This window comes from Syngnathus floridae, chromosome 4 (genome assembly GCF_059516105.1).
Source record: "Syngnathus floridae isolate MCC-2025c chromosome 4, RoL_Sflo_1.0, whole genome shotgun sequence".
NCBI classification, from domain to species: domain Eukaryota; kingdom Metazoa; phylum Chordata; class Actinopteri; order Syngnathiformes; family Syngnathidae; genus Syngnathus; species Syngnathus floridae.
Window position 1 is genome coordinate 11,480,749 of NC_142416.1, and position 19,252 is coordinate 11,500,000.

At 41.3% G+C, this 19,252-nt stretch overlaps 3 protein-coding genes across 4 annotated transcripts in view; 2 read left to right on the forward strand and 1 right to left on the reverse strand.

Moving 5' to 3' along the window:
* The window catches only part of c4h22orf23 (chromosome 4 C22orf23 homolog), a 26,164-nt gene that overhangs the window by 4,193 nt on the left and 2,719 nt on the right, over positions 1-19,252 (reverse strand). The window lies entirely within an intron of this gene.
* Positions 315-4,489, forward strand: klf1 (Kruppel like factor 1 (erythroid)). Of its 2 annotated transcripts, XM_088374737.1 has the most exons (4): positions 583-602; positions 1,074-1,104; positions 1,731-2,508; positions 2,577-4,489. In XM_088374737.1, the coding sequence occupies exons 2-4, from the start codon at positions 1,102-1,104 to the stop codon at positions 2,750-2,752; spliced, it is 957 nt and encodes a 318-aa protein (XP_088230863.1). In that variant the 5' UTR covers positions 583-602; positions 1,074-1,101; the 3' UTR covers positions 2,753-4,489. The 2 variants fall into 2 exon arrangements, with proteins under 2 accessions (XP_088230862.1, XP_088230863.1); XM_088374736.1 differs by lacking the exon at positions 1,074-1,104 and having other exon boundaries at positions 315-602.
* Positions 9,538-18,230, forward strand: LOC148399092 (uncharacterized). The gene is made up of 2 exons (XM_088374093.1): positions 9,538-9,926; positions 13,884-18,230. The coding sequence occupies exon 2, from the start codon at positions 14,394-14,396 to the stop codon at positions 16,092-16,094; it is 1,701 nt and encodes a 566-aa protein (XP_088230219.1). The 5' UTR covers positions 9,538-9,926; positions 13,884-14,393; the 3' UTR covers positions 16,095-18,230.

Consider the following 19,252-nt stretch of genomic DNA (forward strand, 5'->3'; position numbering starts at 1 on the left):
TGGAATGCTGGATTAGAATAATCTAGATAGAGCATTCGAGTTGTAAAAATTTATTTACTAACATCTTGGAAGATAATTTTTGAAAGTGTTTTTATTTTTCATTAACAGTTAGTTATGCAATCAAACTCACTCAAAACTTGAATGATTTGTGTTGACTGGAATTGCTTTTCATTTCTGATTAGGTTGCATTCAATCATCTTGGACGCACAGAACAGGTAGATGCAAAATTATATTTTTTTTGGCGGGGGGTGGGCAATTGAAAACCTAACGGTCCAAAGTGACATGAAAAAGAGAGATTTGAAGTGCGAGTCCCAGCTGACAGAGATAGACAAGAGCGAGGAGGGAGAGATAGCAGAGAGGAATGGTGCAACTTTGCCAAACTGCTTCTCAGGTCACTGCATGAACTGTAACTGCCATGAGCAGCTTGGGGAACTTGTGAGTGACTGTCTTTTAACAAAGAGGATCTTGAGCATAAAAAAAAAAAACGAAAAGACAAGAAAACAAAAGCTGTTTACTGCTGACTACTACCCAAGTGCTTGATGGCTGCCACCCAGGCTGTGCTCCCTTCCTTCAGCTCCTTCTCAAATGTCTCTGACATGAACGTAAGTATTTTTTGGACTACATTTGTTATATATACTTAATGCCAGGAAAAAAATACATCTCGTGGAGAGAAAAGTATTTTGTAATGTGGAACATGTGATTGTACTGGAAATAATAGTCAACTGACCAAGCAGATAAAAAGGCCATTAAAAGAGGCATGAAGGACTTCTCAGGAGTTCAAATGTGAACCAACTAGCACATTAACCTCACCCACTTTGTCTTTCAGCTGAAGTGTATTGAAAATCTCCAGTGAATAACAACAAAACATAAATAATTGTTAAGCATCACATATGAATTTGCATAATTAAAAATAAATGAAATATAATAAATATGCATGGTCACTTGCAACTAAGCTGTGTTTACTATGAGTTGTGATATGATGCTCTCTAATTTGACCACATGGTGTTGGTGGCAGGAAAATTCACAATCCATCCATCTGTTTGTCCATTTTCTATATTGCTGGTGGGCTGGAGTCTATCTAGCTGACTTTGACCTCCATTCATGGTAAATTTTGAGTTTTCCACTAATGGGCTACTTTAATTATTTTAGCATTTTCAGCAATAACATTTTGTGATGATTTTGATAACCTCATTATTTTTCATGTACAATGAAGATTTTTTAAAACACAATTTGCCACTTAACTGTGGATTGAAATTGAAATCACGTGCTCGGATAACGACCAATCACGGCTGAGCTTGCGAATGTCACGTGATGATTGGATTGTTACGTGAGCGCTGATCACATGTCCACAATGAATTTGATCATTTTTCACGCACAACAACAAATTTATAAAACAAAGGTTTTTTTTAAAAAAACAGAAACACTTCTTGTTATTTTCAATTTTACTGTCAATGTAGTATAGGGTACATTAGTAAAATAATCAGTGCAAAAATCATTGTTCTCTGGCCTTATCTAGTACCTCTAATTTTCATGCAACCACAGCGCCCGAAGAAGAGCAACTAATCGGTGACTAAAAACATGATAGATGAGGTGTGAGTTATTTGCCATTCACTCATCTCAGATCACCGGAAAAAAAACACACCAAAAACAAAAGGAAACAAACTGATCACTCAGATGTCAGCAAATATTAAGTTCTGTTTGTTTCTTTTTAATTTGCCAAAACATCTTAGGTGTGGAAGTGTGAAGGTGCATCGCCACCTCCGGGCTTCGAGCAGCTGCATGTCTCCCAGCAGAAGAGTGAGGAGCTTCTCGACGACGACAGCCAGGCTTCCTGGGACATCGAGCTGCTGCTGTCTGAGTGGAGCGGGCCCTCCCCGGACCTCAGCCCTTCCCTGGACCGCAGCGATGAGAGCTGCCAACAACATCTCGACCAAGACACAGTGTACCACGAGGCAGGCATGCTTAAGGACCAAATGGGTCAGGAGCAGATGGACTGTACTCTCACGGCCGACTTTATGTCATCATTCCAGCCACAAGTGTACCATCAAGGTTACAGTAATGATCTGGCAGGTCGAACGTCAGCTGCCAATCATGTCGAATTTGGTTTCTCCCAGGAGAGACACAGAACAGGGAACCTTAGTGAGGTCCCGTCATGGGACTTCAATACGTATTATCCCCCACAGCACCCTTCTTTGGTGGCTTTCCCTGATGGCAGGTTCATCCCACTCCAGGCCGCGACCTCCGACCCTCTGCACTACAACTACCCCTCCCACTTTGCCCACAGTGCTAGCCTTTTCTGTGACTACACCCACAGCCAAGTCTCGGGTCGTCTGGCCGTACAGCAACAGATGGTAAGACCGCAGCTGCCCCCTAGTGGGACGGAGGGAAAACGCGGGCGAAAGTCGACTGGTAAAAAGAAGCCCGCCATCCACAGTTGTGAATACCCAGGCTGCAGCAAGACCTACACCAAGAGCTCGCACCTCAAGGCTCACCTCCGCACACACACAGGTGAGTCCAATAGCTCAGTTACCGAGCACCTCACCGTTACTTTCTTATTATGTCTGGTATGTTTTCAGGGGAAAAACCGTACCAGTGTTCATGGGAAGGCTGCAGCTGGAAGTTCGCCCGCTCTGATGAGTTGACACGTCACTACCGCAAGCACACGGGCCAAAAACCCTATGAATGTGTGCTCTGTCAGAGAGCCTTCTCCCGTTCTGACCACCTGGCTCTGCATATGAAGAGACACACCTGATGCCCAGGATGACGTCCACTAGGTCGCCACTCCCATAGGTACACATCTTGAATGAAATCTAAGAGAGAGGGGTTTTATCAAACATTTTGCCTCTGCAAAGATAATAATGCTAAATTTTATTTAACACTGCCAGAGAGGTGTTCATTTACCAAGATATAAACAGTTACTACCAACAGTTTCAACTATTAATGCAGGCAATTATAAACCATTGAAATTTTCAGGCTGCAGGGTTAGGGTTAGGTCAATTACTTGATTGTACAACACAAACTAACAAATAAACAAACAAACAAAAAATATGAGTCATTCACACATCCCAAAAGATTTGACTGACGTACTAGTAGTTAATACTGTAAATATACAATAAACTTAATCGCAGTTTCATATAACTTCCAATTCCCCTTACAAGAGTACCCGTCTAAAAATTGACTTAGTGATTTGATTATGAAAAAAATGCCCTCAAAGTGCCAGGGTAGTGGCAGCGCTCTCCTAACTAGTTCCACAACCCACTATAGCTCTTCCCCTCAGTTCAACATAATTCGCTAGCGCCCAAATGGTGCCAAAGCACTACTTTTTGATTTCAGTTGGCTTGGCTCTAACTTGTGGTACCTAGGGTGTTCCTGAAACAGCAGATAATCAGCGAATAGGTGAGTTTTTCAACAATCAAATAAGGTTCTCCCCTCAAAAAACTGCAAATAGGTGAAATTACATGTGAAGAATTGCTATATTACTGTTGATGTAGTTTCCAGAGGTGTATGAATTTATTGCATAAAATTGAGAGGCATTTCTAAAACAGCAGTATTTAGTAGCATGAAAACTTCAACACCACAGTAATTTTTTTCAACCAACATTTTCTAAATGAATACTTCCTTGGCAGTGTCAATCTTAACTTGTTATTATTTAGGAAAGGACAAAATTATTGAGGTATGTATAGGTGCAGCTAATGTTCTAGCCACTTTGTGTGTGCTGTTTATTTCTTTGTTATTGAATGTTAATCATTGTCTGATTGACAAAACATACCAAGACAATGCAAATGTTTTGCTTTTAATTTTGTAGTTGCTCAAATACATTTTGATCATGCTATTTTCACATCTTTGTAGGGTTAGCAGAAATAATTTATTAAATAATTGTATATTTTTTAATTCAAATATTCTTCAAGCCTAAATGCACTGCCTTTGTATTGAAGCCGCATGCTGATTGTAAAACTAACCACGTTTCCATCCAAATCCATAAACTGGCAAATTATTTCTATCATGTGAAAAATGAACAAAGCTCATAAATGATGGCCACTCAGTAAATGACCCAACATGAGCAAACACTGTACACATATGGTGCATGTAGACAGTAAGCTTGAACACTAACACAAGACCAACTGAGAGGTGAGTAAGTGTTAAGATTATGAAGGCCACAGTTGAGATGATATCTATATGTTATATTTCTCTCAATTCCTTCCATTTCCCCTTCCACTCCAGTTGTTTGTATTTTAATTATTTGATTAATTATTTAACTCAGGGATGTGTAGTATTGCACTTGAATCCTCGACTGAAGGAAATAAAGAAATGCACACTAAATGTGCATTTTTTTTTTGTCAAGTGACTGACATATTTATTGTATTAACAAATTTTCCTTGCTAGATATTATGAAAGTTTTATATTGCTTTTTTACAATTGCATGTGCTAAAAAGTATTGAATATTGCTTTCGTGGTCATATTCTAATAAAGACTTTTACCTGAAATACTACTGCTTAGTTCAATGTAATGTTTAATGTCTAATTTATTCACTTTTTGGTTTTGTGAGCTGAAGACTCAAAATGATCTGAGTGGAAATTACTGATTGGATTACTTTTGCTACTTTTATCTTCCATCCAGGAAGTTGGGTCAAACTGACAAAACAACCCCAAAAATTGGGTTGTTTTTTGCAAACCACCATCGGTGCAATTTCTGTGCACATTTCAGTCTAGAAATACTCACATTTTTGCTATCATCCATCTTTTTCTTCCTGCTCTATCAACCGTGTGGCAACTACACTTTTCAATTTCTTCTTTTTTATATTTATATTCTTTGTATTTCCACTGAGATAGTGAAAGCAGTGCACACGTGGGCAGCTTACAGGAAACCAGGTGGCATATTTTGGCCAACATTTGTGTTTCGTCATTCTTACATTAACTCACACTTCATGTGTGGATGCCATTAGAGATGTTACGCAATTCCATGTAATGGTATTGTTGGCCAGATATCCAAAGTAGGAGGAGGATTAAAGCAGCTGCAGCAGAGTTGCCGACAGAGAGCAACTGTGACCCCAACTGCATGGAAGGATAAAGAGCAAGAGGGGCCATTGTTGGTTGTGTCCTTATTTGAACCGACACACAGATACACACATGCACACAGTCGTAGTAATGGAAGTAGTACCATTACTGTTTACTAATAGAGACTTTAAGTGAAACTCCAGTACATACACACACACACCACCATGGTCAAAAACATTTGTTGAAGTTCATCATGTTGCTGTCATAGCATGGAAACTTTGACAGCTGGCCAAGAGACAGAGAGGTCAGTGTTCAGCATGTGTATGTGGAGGACGTTTGCCAGCAGGCTGCTTGTACTACAACAATGGAGGCTTTTGTGTTTATGGACGCGCGTGTGTGAGTGCCCAACCTGAGTTGAACCTTCAGCACTATGCCGTTACTGTCCCCACATGCTCTGTCTATATGTGAATGTGATTTAGCAGATCTCACTTCAGACTATTAATTTGCTTTCATCTCTGTAGTGTTTTTTCCATCAGTGGGGCTTATTCAATAATTTTACAATGTATGACATAGATTATATTATTGGGTGGGTGCTCACACTGCAAATACACATTTTCATGTAGAATTTAATGTTGTGTCATTGTTAAAATGTCAATACAGTCTTTGTTGGTTTCAAATAAAAATAAACAAGATTTATGATTTTAAAAAATATATCACCCAAGAGTTAAATATACAAGAGAAAGGGGAAGCAAAGTGAAGCAAAGAAACTAAAAGCTGGATGTGATTTTTAGGAGCAGAGCCACAGGCAGATGACCTTCTGAGCCTCCACAAGTCTTCTCCTACTCCACCAACAACTGATTAATTTGTGAGGAAACACTTGTCGATGACTTTTAACACGGGAGTTTAATAGTGAGGTCTTAGATTACTTTAATTAAGTGGGGGAAAAAAACTTTCCCTCACCACGTGTTTTTGTCTTTTGCCACTAGGTAGTGCTACCGCTGCACACATAACTCTTAGCCTGCAGTCCTTATCGATTCATTTGGACTTGGGAGTGTCTGAGCATGACGGGACACTTTGCGGGCTGCACGACTTGCAACAGGCCCCACAGCAGGCCTTTAGTGCAGTGATCACAGCGCCTCCTCCAGGCATTTGGTTCGAGGCCTCCTGGTTGTCAGCTTTGCCTTTGGGGTGTCCACAATGTGCAGTTTAAATTCATGCACGCTGGGGTGTTGTCCTGGGCCATCTCCAAGGGAGCTTTTTAAGGCTAGCCCTCATCCTCTGTGTGCTATGTGATGTTCCTCATGAAAATGTCCATGCATCTGTCCACTTTCAAGAGCCTCCAACACAAGCTTGGCTTTAAAGTTCCCAGCAGTGGCAATTCTTGTGGGAAAATGTCTCCACCATCAGACAAAAGGCTCACTGATGGGTTGCAGCTACAGGCAAGACAACCTTTTCCAGATACACACTTTGGACAGTTTCCAGTAGAAGCCATCCGCATGGGTCCGGATGAGGGTCAGCTGATGTGGTGCGGTGAGGAGTATCAGAATCCCTATTCAGGGGATCCAGTTGTCAACAGTCTCAGATCATCTGCTTCACTCAAGAAGTGGCTCAACTCAAGCAGCTCTTCTTTCAGCAGATTGTGCAATGAAGACAATTAAGGTGACTATTTTAGTTTTAGTTACGAACAAGGGCTGAATGGTTTAAAAAAATAATCTAATTGTAATTTATTTCCTCAAGACTTGCAATTGGATTATTTATCAATGTCCATTTTCCATGTATTTTATTAAAGACACAAATAATCTGCTTTACAAAAAAACAAGATTGGATTCATATACACAAATGTTTTGTTCTTATAGGTCAGGCTAAAATAAAGGTAAATCAATCATGAAGTAATTTAAAAGACTTATCTACTGACTAAGTCAACAGTGACTTGCACTGGGACAACATAAAATGCAAAACAAATTACAACAACATTTATCAAAGGAAATAAATACATGCACTATACGTATGGATAGAATAAAGCCTGCCGATTGACTGACACAAAATTTGACCCAACCTTGCTGCGGATATATAAGTGGAATGGTGCAGCCACAGGGAGACGAGCAAGACGCTGCATGAGTCATCACGTCAGACACAGAAAAGCTATTTTTACCTTTGAAACCACTTTTGTGGAGACGGATTGACCAATAAGCAGAAGAAAGATAAAGGTTCTGAATATATTAAAAACTTGAGAGAGTACAAATCAGATAGCAAAAAGACAATCTAGCTTTGAGAAACACTTCAAATAATGAATTAGTGGTGGTTAGGGTAAATACTTTATTCTCATAACATTAAAATTTATTGCTAGGAAATGGGAATTTGGATTCAAATAAAAATTGTTATAAAATTTGTGACACATTCAGTGTCACAGTTTTAAAATGATATCAGTGCATGTTTTCTTAAATTTTCTCTTCTGTTAAGTGCAGATGACAAGTGTACCAGGACTGACTTCAGATCACATTATCAAAGAGCCAGTGTTGTCATTCATTCATTCATGCATTCATTCATGCATTCATTCATTCAGCCACACACGTGCAGACACATGCGCACACACATGCACACGCACACCTTTGTTCTGGTACGACCCCCCCCCTCCCTACACACACACACGCACACCGGAAGTTGTTGGTTGCTAGGCAAGCACCGACATCAGCCAGGGTAGCAAAGTGATGGGGGTTGGTGGTTTCGACAACATACTACCGGTGGGGGGGAGGAGTGAGACAAGTTCAAGGCCGCTGTTCCTAGCCATGATCTAATGTGGCGTGTGCGGACGGATGCCTGTGTGTAAGAGGGAATGCAAGATTAAGTAGTGGTGATGTAACTGCTCCGAAAAAATGCTGGTAGTGGTAAGGACTAAAAAGGAAACAACACAAATAAACAAAATGCTTAAAAACAAAATATGTACGGAATCATCTGCCCTACCACATGCATTCAAATGATCAAGGGTAAATAACGTCTCTGTCTCTACAGGAAGGCCAATGATCAATGTTTCAAGATATTCTTACAGTCATTGCAATTTTTATCAATATAGCCCAAGAATCAGTAACTTAAATGCTGGAGGCGGTGGACATAATTTGTCATCAGTGTTGCTGATTTGTAGGATGAAAATTTGATTTTAAATATGGGCAAGAAATGTGCAAATAAATGCTTTTTAAATCTTTCATTTATAATTATATAATATTTCTTTAGATGCGTAAAAGATCCACTATCCTAATCAAATAACAAACTGGTTGAAGAAATCAACAAAAATATCACATACTGTATTTTTTTTCCACCAGTGCAAAGGGCTCTCTTACATAAGCAGTACCATTAAAGAACGGCACAAACTGTACCACATAATGTTGCTGACAGGTGTGACGGGCCTGTGAATCATGATGATTATAGGATGATGTCTAATGATGTCTACGCTTTTTTTTTTTTCATTCACTGGCACTCACAGGCAGCTGCTATAGAGGTATAGAAATAGAATAGAACAGGCTGTGAGAGGTCAGGTACGTCCTAAACTTCTCGCCAGCCTCTCGCATGGTAATGTTCCTATTAAAGCAGAAAAATCATAGGTTGCATTCATCATTTCTCGACCTATTATTGTGACTTTTACCTTTATGTCAACACCAAAGCTATGCTATTAATACATAGCTGATACTTTTCTATGTCTGAGCAGATGCAGAATCCATTACGGCAAAATAATAGCTTCTGGTCGCAACTATGGGACAACCAGCTAACACGAGAATGCACTTGATGTCACATCCGCACAAAGCACCGGAAATTCGAACCCGATTCCAATCAGAAAATTATTTTCTAAAGGCATGCAAGAATACCCGTTGTGAACAGTGTTAATCTGCTATTTCTAAAATGTGTGAGTCATAAATGGTCAAGTGGGGGTCACGTTGTTGAATGACCTCAGATTGAAGTCAGGGTAGATATTTTTTTCTCTGACTTCACACTTTTTTTGAATGCAACAATTTTTTCTATCATTGAACAGATATTTAGTTCAAAATTAGTCCAATTTACATGTCTGTCCTACAAAATGCGGCAAATGGACCAAATTTGCCACATCCTCTAACTATTGGCCACACCCTTGGAAGGCCCACATCAACACTCAAGTGTGTGAGAGTATGATAGACTTAACAGCTTACACTTTAGAAAAATACTTATTCATTTATGATACAATGCAGTGTGATTAGGAATTATAAAAGTTACAATGTATTTTATTAAAATGTTTTTTAGAGATGGGGTGGTGATATTAATAATCATATTCGAACTGTGTATGATTATATTCATAATAACAATATGATTATTATCGTGTAAAATGTTCGAATTTAACATAATGACAGTCAACATCATGTCGTGACCTCTATCTGATGTCAACAGAAGTAATATATAAAAACAATCTGTGCTAATGGTGTCCCCCCACACAGGCCACACGTAGTGTCTGACATGGCGCGTGTGCTCGCGTTCCTGTCCGTATTGTAAAGAAACTCCACGCTGGAAGATGGATGTGCTCCACGGCTGAAGGAGAGACAGAAACACGCGGTGGGTGGTGGCGGGTGCCGTGTATGTAACACGCATACTCTCGCGTGGAAACACAGAGGACACAAACGTGACGAGGCAGCCGAAGAGCTGTTACGCAACCATTGACCTACTAACACATATTTCTAGAAAGGCTGCTGCAACAAAGTGGAGCAAAGTGTCCGCTAGCGCACAACACGGGGCGGCTCGAGCACGGAGATAGATAGCGGACCCGAACGCACTCGGACACCACAGAAGGAACAACTTCATTATTTTTTTTTTTCCTGGATAGGTTTTGTCTACTGAAAAGAAGGAAACGGGAGCGAGACAGCTTTTGTGTCGGGGAAGCCTGAAGGTTGTGTTCCCCTCCTCCACCATTCAAAGGTATGTTTTGACGGCGCGACCCTCACTCTTGTTTTTCTTCTTTTTTTCCCCGGCTATTAGATCTAATTAGGCGCCCGATGATTCCCAATAGTAAGTGTATGCGGACTTTTATTTACTGAATGTTTCTAGAGAAGAGGACACGCCGGTTATGGCCGGTTATTGTTCACATGGCGACTCAGCCAGCCGGCAACCCGCCCGCGCCCGTCACTTCGAGACGTTCCGTTGGACAAAACACGTTGGATTCTTTTGTTGAGCTCGTTGGTGTCCGTGTTTGCCCTCTACTGCGTTATTAACCGGAACAAAAATAGACTAGAAACGCGTGGTCCACATTGTGTGTGTTCAATGTCAAGGTGAGGTAATTTCCTCCCGGTGGTGTTTTCCAGCGAGTAACCGAGGCAGCGGCTTGCTTGCTTTTGCGCGGCTAATATTGAAATAAATAGACTTGTTTCACGCTCTTAGCTAGCGTAATGGAGATGAATTAAATAACACCGCTTCATGAAAGGTTCGATCGTAAATTTAAAATATCCAATTTAGCGAAATGGTGTTCTCTGTAAGAAACGCGTGTGGGTTGTTTTAATTCCCCTCATATTCACTGCAACGCTCCTCCAAAATGACTTCTTTTGATTCTAAATGCCTGTTAAGTAAGGCACAGAGTGTTGCCAAGGAGTCGGAAAGGATGACATAACCAGTACGCAGCAGGGAGTTGCAAATATCTCTCCTGGGACAAAAGGTCTTGTAATTGATTCCCGTTTAGACCCTGCCTATTATTTGTTATGTGATAATGAAAGCAGACGTTTAAAGTACATCAGCACAAAGGTGTTAAATATATACAAATGTGAGTCATTTTAGTTGAGTGGTAATGTGAATTAAAAGAGTACTGAGCCCCCCCAAAGATGCCCAACATGGCATTGTTGTGCCTTTGCTGAAAATAGAAACAAGTGAACATTCAGGATGTGATGCAATGCATGGAAAAAGGCTTGTCTGGCAGGCCGGGTTCTGGTGAGCCATTTCAGCCAGCCTGCTGCCAGCTGGTCTGTTTTCAGAGCGTCTGTGATGCGCTTTCCCAGTCTGCTTTTGAATGTAGGTCAGACCTGTATTTGGGTGACGGAACGTACAAACGGGAAACTACTTAGATTGACTTTGACCTAAAGAGAAAACATTTCTGCAGGGCTTGCTCATTTGTCCTACAAATGTGTGATTAACAAAACAGTAAGTAACTTTCAACAACTTTTTTTTTTTCCTGTGGGGCTGGGCCTGCTTGTCAAAGATGTGGAGTCATTTCCCCCACATGGCCAGTCCAGTTTTTCTAAAGTCCTCCTGAGTAAATTTAAATATATAAAGAATGCAAGATACAATCGTTTTTTTTATGACATATTATCAGCATTTTTAGAGTATGTTAAAAAAGAGGACCCGCTTTTATTTGAACATTTTAGTAATTTAATGCCTGCTACAAATTGGTACACACAGGAGCACTTTGGTTCACAAATTATGGTGGTCTATCGTCTCTTGTTCCATCTCCCTCTGTTGAATCTATAGACACAAAGCAATTGGGCAAAATGGACGCTCCACGTGTGTGGTTGGAGCTCTTAAAAAGTTGGAGGAGGGGAACAGGGATACCTCGCTGTTGACTCACACTAGTCCCAGTGGGGGTCAGAGGTGAAGCATTCCTCTCCAAGTAGAAAGTTGCTGGAAAGAGCTTAATAAACCCGAAACTGAAAGATGCAACATATTCTGTCTGATTTTACAGTAGTTAATAAAGACAGCCAGACTGTTGGATTTAACCGCTTCCCTCCCCCACACCTTGCATAATTTAAAGTCAGCAAAACTGTAACTGCTGTAAATGCCCACATTACACAAGATGGATTCAGAGCACGTACCCAAGAAGGGAAAAAAAGCAGAGCAGCCCCTCCCTCCCTCCCCTTGCAGTCCAGAGAGAGGCTGTTATGCGCGAGTTTGGCTGCGGAGATGGGTGTGTGCTCTGACGTCAATGCCATCTCCAGCTATAATTTTTTATCTGCCTCTGATGCTCATTGTTCTGTGCTGCTTTCCTGGCTCTTTCTAACGCGCACAGGGAATTACTGTTGTGATCAAATTGATCCTCCATCGGCATTATTATGCTATTGACATATTGAAGTTTGTCTCTTTATATCATCGTACTGAATTCCTTCTGTCATCCAACCTTCTCCCCCCTCTTTCTTTTGGACTATTTATAGAGAGCGCTCTAATACGCATACCTTCTCCCGCCCTCCCTCACTTGTAGTCCTACTGACCTATTTTATGGCGTACTGTCAAAGACGGGAGGAGTGTTTACTGCTTAGCGTTTTTCTAGGTCAGTGGGACAGCGCCGACGTATGCAAGCTTCCTTCCCACCCGCCTTTGTTCCCTTACTTCCCTCTGTGGTCTTTATGAAAATATTTCGTAGTGAGGAGGAGGGGTTGACCCCTAAATTTTTCCACATCTGTTGTAACCCAGTCGCTCTCATGTTGCAATACTCGCGTTCGTTTAAAAACAAATCAAGGGGCTGATAAAAGGCAGTCATACTAGTTTGGTTGCAAGCCATGCCTTTAGCCTCTAGTTATGAAAAAACAAGTGTGACTAAACAAATGCTGAGGTATTTTGATGATTACACAAGCTGGTTCAAGGTTAAATTGTGTTTTTTTTTCCCCCTGTCACTGTTAAAGAAGAGGACTGTTAAAGATGTAACATGGTCATTGTGTTCTAGCTTAAGTTGAGTAATGCAGTAACTAATGCTCAACTTGAATGTTGAGCACACATTTATCGTAGTGTTTACTGACTACATTTGTTGGAACTATATATATTGTTTCATTTATAAATGTACCAAGATTAATCTTTTTTTAAGCTTGATTTAAAATAACTTTGGTTCATTGTGCTGAATAACAAATAATAGACAAAATCAGGGGATAAGTCAGCTGAGAGGTGATAGTCAAATTAGTTTAAATGTAAATGTTAATATATGACTTATATGACTTATATGACTTATAAATATTTAAAATATAAGAGCTTTTATTAATCTAGTTGGATGAATTTGCATTGTTTCAGAAGCCACAGTGGATACAGGAAATAGCATGCCAAAGACAAATTATGTACAAGGTGTACATTGCACAAAATAGCAACCTAAAATATTGTCTGAACCAGAAATTTTACTTTTTTTATTATTATTATTATTATTGCTGCTTGTTATTTTTTTACATTTGAGATCAGGGAAATCTAATTGAAAAGACGTGCTTTTTTTTTTTTTTTACTACAGAATTGGTAATCAATCCAGGGGCACAGTAATTTGCATGAATTAAAGAAAGCTACACTGAAAGCGGTGGCACGGTGGCCCACTTGTTAGCACGCATGACTCATATCACCCAGCCCTTATGTCAACTAGGTTGCTGTCTAAAGACGATAGACAACCACAAAATCAGTTACATCTGACTGGTTATTGCAGACCACTATGCTCTTTACTGTAAATGAGATCAAATAATAACTGCAGTTGGCTTTTTAGCTGCATTCAGTTATTCAGTGTATGCCATTTTGTAGCAAGACATGTTGGGTGGCGCAGGCTTTTTCTTTTTGAGCGACCATGTTGAAGCAGTACAAGGAAGTTCAGTAGCTTATGTGTCAATCAGGGAATAAAACAATTGTCGCTCTGACTCTATTAAAGGCTGGGTAAAAACCAGAAAAGCAAGCATCACGTAGACTTTGGGAAGTTTGTTTTTCCTTTCTATGGTGCCAGCTTACTTCAAAACACAGTCAACAAAAATACTTCAAAATGACCTTTGGTACACCTCAGTGATATAGTGACTTTTCTTTGAGTGTGTGCAAGTGGACCTCGGCGTGGAATGAAATTGATTTGATTTGAAATTGATTTTATGATGACTACAGAGAGACTATTACTGCCAGTCTAACTATTTTTCTTGTCCCCCCCCCTCTTCTCTCACTACATAACAGCGGCATTGAAGCTGGATCCTCAGGGAGCCCCAAAGTAGACAGCCTGACCTACATCTTCTGTACGCCACTGTGATGAGAAGTGCTGCAGCCTGACTGCCTCCACAGCCGTGCAAAACATTTGGGAAGACAGTAGTAAACTCCAGTTCCCTTACTGAGAGACTCCAGAGACTTGTAGTGTGCCAAGAAAACCAAACATCTTGAAAAACCCAAGCTCAATTCTTTTTTTTTTCTTTTTTCTCGAGAAAAATAAGTTCAATGTCTAAGGTGTTCATGGAGTTCCACCTGTTTTTAATCTTCTTGGCTAATTTGGACACTTGAGCATTCTGATCGAGGAAACGCGTGGCAAGAGAAATCAATGAGGCTCTCTCTTCGATTTGCACAAATACCTCATTCGGAAGTCTTTGCTGATCCCGCAACATAGTGAGAATAGCTAACAAAGCCTTTGGGTGATACCTGTGAATCTTCGCTACACACTTGCTGGAGTTCAACTCCGGCCCCCGCTTGGAAAAAATGGAAAACCTGAGTCTACACATCTCATCCACCAGCAACAAAAATGCCATGGAGGTTGACAGTTTTACGAGTTATAGTGACCTCCCATCCCCTCTTCCAGAGGGCGGGGCACGGGCCAGCCGCCAGGCTAAGGGTTCCAAGCCTACTGTGGCATCCCGGCGCAAGCGGGAATTCATCTCTGATGAGAAAAAGGACGATTCATATTGGGAAAAACGGAGGAAGAACAACGAAGCAGCAAAGCGCTCAAGGGAAAAACGTCGCCTGAACGACATGGTTCTAGAGAACCGGGTCATGGCCCTGAATGAAGAGAATGTTCGTCTAAAAACAGAACTGCTTCAGCTCAAGTTGCGCTTTGGACTCATCAGCACAGCGTCCTACATGGAGAAGAGCCAGCAGATCGCCAGCAGCGCGGCTACTGGTAACACAAGTAGCAACGGGAGCAGCACCAGCGGCACCCCCAATAACGCCTACCTCTCAAGTAGCGGCTACTCCAGTGCATCCCAGGTGATGCTGAACTCGGACTCTTCTGAAACCGAACAGCCCAGCCGCGGTGAGCGCCACTCAGCGCTCGCCAAGTATTCTCCTCGGGGATCTGTGTCAGACTTATCTGATGGCTCCTCAAGGGACAGCCCCGAACCTTTGGGCTACAACATAAAGAAGGAGCCTCACAACATGGAGTTGATGAGGCTGGAAAGCACGGGACTTTCTGCCGGCATGGCCAACGGATTGCCAAGCCGTGTTTACCATGGCATCCATCCCGCTTTGATGTCTCCTCACCAGCAGAGTACACAATTGGCTGAGTCTGCCACAGACTACCAGCAGGAGCAGGGCCTCATGGAGGCCTCCTCTTCCACCTCCCAAGCCACTTCGTCACAAAGGAGTGTCATCCTGTATCGCTCCAGCAGCGGGTGTTACCCCATGGAGAGCCACAGGCCAGATGAGCAGCAGAGCAGGATGCAGCACGGCCAGCACACCTCCAACTCAAAGTTCTCTGAATGTTCCGTGACCATCGCCGAGGTCGCCGAGAAGCTGGAGAGAACAAAGACCATGGACTGTGAGCAGTATGAATATTCTGAGGAGCCGTTGGCACAGAGCCATGGCCAACAGCAGCACCAGGGTCATCAGGGGCCTTACAGCTGCCGGTCTCAGGAGAACGGCCTTGAGCAAGCTGAAAGCCGGAACCCCTTTGCTCCCAATCTGATTCACAGCACCGAGGAGGGCATGTCGGCGTTCTCGCAGCACAACGGCTACCTCAACACAATGGACGAAGAGCCTCCAGTTCTCACCTATGAGGGAGGCCCTAGAACCGATGGCTTCTACCAAGAGAATTCCTCCGCTAAAGACACATCATCTAGCGACGGGGACCCCCGAAGCTCCGACAAGGAGGCTTCGACTGATGATGAATCCCCCTCCTCCTCGTCCTCAGACATCAGCAGCTACCACCAGAAAGCTTCAGCGGCTGTCGGGCCGCACGGGGAGAGCCAATTTGAAGTCAAAGCAACTGCCCTACCCCACAAGCTGCGCCTCAAGAACCGAGCCATGTCCACCGGGGCGACGAAAGCGCAAATGGAGGTCTGCATGGGCGTCTCCATGTCCCCATCCCCTACGCTGCCGCAACACCCTTACCTGGCACTGCCTAGCAACTCTCACAGCAGCCAGGTCAGCAGTGAGACCAGAGAGGCAGAGAATGAGGTTGAGTAGACTGAGGAGATCAGGCCAAGGCCTGATGGGAAATTGGACTCTCAAAAGGCATCCAGCAGTGGTTCGAAGCGCGTTTAAGAACAGTTGGGAGATGCTCGAGCTTGCGCAACGAGAACTCCATTAGTGCTGTCGGCAAAAATGAGGCCTCGCTAGGAAATGATTTCCATCCACTTTCACTGTCACCTAGGGCTGCTCGATTATGAATAAAATCATAATCACGATTGTTTTTTAAATTGGAACAGCATTTATTGAATATGTTTGGAACAGTATTTATTGAACACGTTTAGAAAAAAAAAATAAAAATACATGCGCGTCTCAGAACGGAAACACCAATTTTTAATTTCTCCTGGATTATATTTTGAGATTGTCTGGAGCCAAAATCATAATTATGATTAAAATTCGATTGAGCAGCCTTACTGTTTCCCTTTATTATCTCCTACCTCCCACGTGTCCCTCCGGTTTAAAGAACACATCAGTCACTGAGGGAGGTGACAGAATAAGAAAGTTTTAGTCTGGGATAGTTCTGGCCAGCGTACACATCTATTGTGGCATTATAAGAACATTTCTTTGACCAAAGAATTTTTTTTTCGTCATCTTTTATTGGTACAGTAACAATCCTTTTTCAATAAGAGTCAGTCCTTTGCCTGTACACACACACACACACACACACACACACACACACACACACACACACACACACCTCCTTTTCACTTCAAGCACTTAGATTGTAAAATTTGTGACATGCATTTGCATACTTGAGGTATATATTTTAAAAAGAAAATGCGGCAAAAAAATAAAAAATTGGATGCATATGTCTTGTACTTTAATGTGCTTAACTGCTCAGACAATTTACAGAGTAAATGCCTCAAAGATCTAAAGCAGTTAAAAAAAAAAAAAGACATCCACACTAAATGAATGAATCAACTTTGGTTCCTGTTTTGGGCGATTTGATCGCTATAACACCAACCAAAAACGTCCCAAACATTTGAATCCTTTGGTCATACCGGTTAAGGCTATGCAGTGCTGACAAGCACAAGATGAGCCTTGCTGGCTACACAACAGAATAGACACACCTTCATGTTGTAGGTGTCTAATAAAAAGATGACTCCCATTTCAAACCAGCAAAGCTGCTATGGTTTTCTCCTAAGGTGCCTCTTTTATTGTGCCGTCCGTCTCTTGTCACATTTTCACATTGGCCGGCGACTTCTCAAGCAGGGCTCTCTAAAGTTCAGAAGTGAATCCACAATGACCTCTAAACTCCAATAGTTGAATATGAAAATGAATTGAGGGGGCAAACAGGAAACAACAATGCAATCGAAATTCAAATTGCAGGAAGTAAAACTGAAATTCATGACGCAAAATGAAAGCGTATTCAACTATGAAGCTTTACAGTAAACAAGTCTAAATAGAACATCAATTCCATGCAAACAATCATAGTAAATAGTGAACTGTAATTGTAAGTCTTTAAAATGGCCACCCAAACATTTGAACATGGAGCACACGAGTGAAATACACTCTCTCATTCTTGCCCATATATATGCGTTTCTCTGAATTGCATTGAATTCACTTTCACTTCCTGTCACTCAACATCCCGTGGGGTAGAGTCACTTCAAAATCATCCATTGAATTGAAATGAATTCTGAATTTTGAACAGCCCTGTTACCAAACCCAATGTGCACAGAGTTCAAGCAGTCGCACAAAAGCAAACAATCTTTTGAACAGTTTCCCTTCCAGGTGCCTGCCTTGGCCACTATGTATAAATGTAAAGTTGTCTCGATCACTTGTATACTGCGCTCACTATTTGTATTAATTATTTTCTATTATATTTGGTTAATATTTTGTCTATTACATGTAATTTTATTGTCCTCTTGTTGTGTCATTTTTGCTCTTCCCGGTTGTGCTGTGTATTTGCTCATGCTACCCAATGCAATGATTTGTACTCCGTGTTACTGTATAATCTGTATCGTTCACCTCAACTTTTGCGGAAATGACACCCCCAAAAGACAAGCTTGTCCATAAAGTGAAAATGTTTTGCTCCACTTCACATGGATATGCGCAATGGTGAAATGAAAAATGTGCTTTATTTTGATTGTAAAGGTTGAAAATTGGGAAGAATAAAAGGCTGTTGAAACATCACTTGTCATGGGAGAAATTATTGAGTTGGCTGTGATTACGGAAGAAAAAGATATATTGAGCACTTGCATAAGTAGCTTCCACATGCTCAGGCAAGCAAGATGTTTATCAATAGTGAATGAAACAACATCAATGATGTGCTGCGAGGACAGTATGTATAGTACGATAATACTATCTATAAAATTTTAATAATTAACCTATCGTGCATTGGTGGCAAGCTGTGTGACTTCAGCTGCTTTTAATTCTGCCTTCAGAAAGTATTACAGATATTGTTTTAACAAAAAAAAACTTAGTATCTACAAATTACGATATATTATTTCACTTTTTGTACAACGTCCTACATACAGTTGCTTAAAGCAAGTAGAATGATTTATAATATATCATCGCTGTACTGCAACTGCTATTTGCTAAGAGATTGAATCCCAAATTCCACTTTTAAGGCCACCAGCATGTTTTAGTGTCTTTGGCAATCACCACTTCCCTTTACAAGTTTTGGCTTTTCACTCACTCATAAACCTTTTCCTTCCAGCATAAAAGTCACCCACACTCAGTCTTGCTGTTATTGTTTTTTTTGCAAAACCGTCTAGCCACATTGACCATTGACCATTGAATAAGTTAGGATGTTTGTTACAGTTAAGCAGAATTTAATCTCAAACTCTAATTTGAAAGTAATCAATGCCCGTTTCAAATAAAAGATGAAGTATTAGGAACAAGGGTTATGAAGATTACGCAACTCATTTGTACTCGGATGGATCAGTAGCTCTTGCCTTGGCAAAGCTAAGTGTCACTGACACGGGTCGCGTATGGTCTAGTACAGGAATGTGACGCCAAGATTGCAAAGGTGTTGCAATACTGAGCAAACTGTTTTTTCAAGTGCTTACCTACATTACATAATGTTTGTCTTCCTCATGCACAGCAATGGCTGTCGCAGAGGAACATAACATGATCAACTTTTATTCAACAGTGCAACTCTCCACAACAAGATGATTACATCATCTCCACGCTTATTTGCGCTCTTGTTCTTT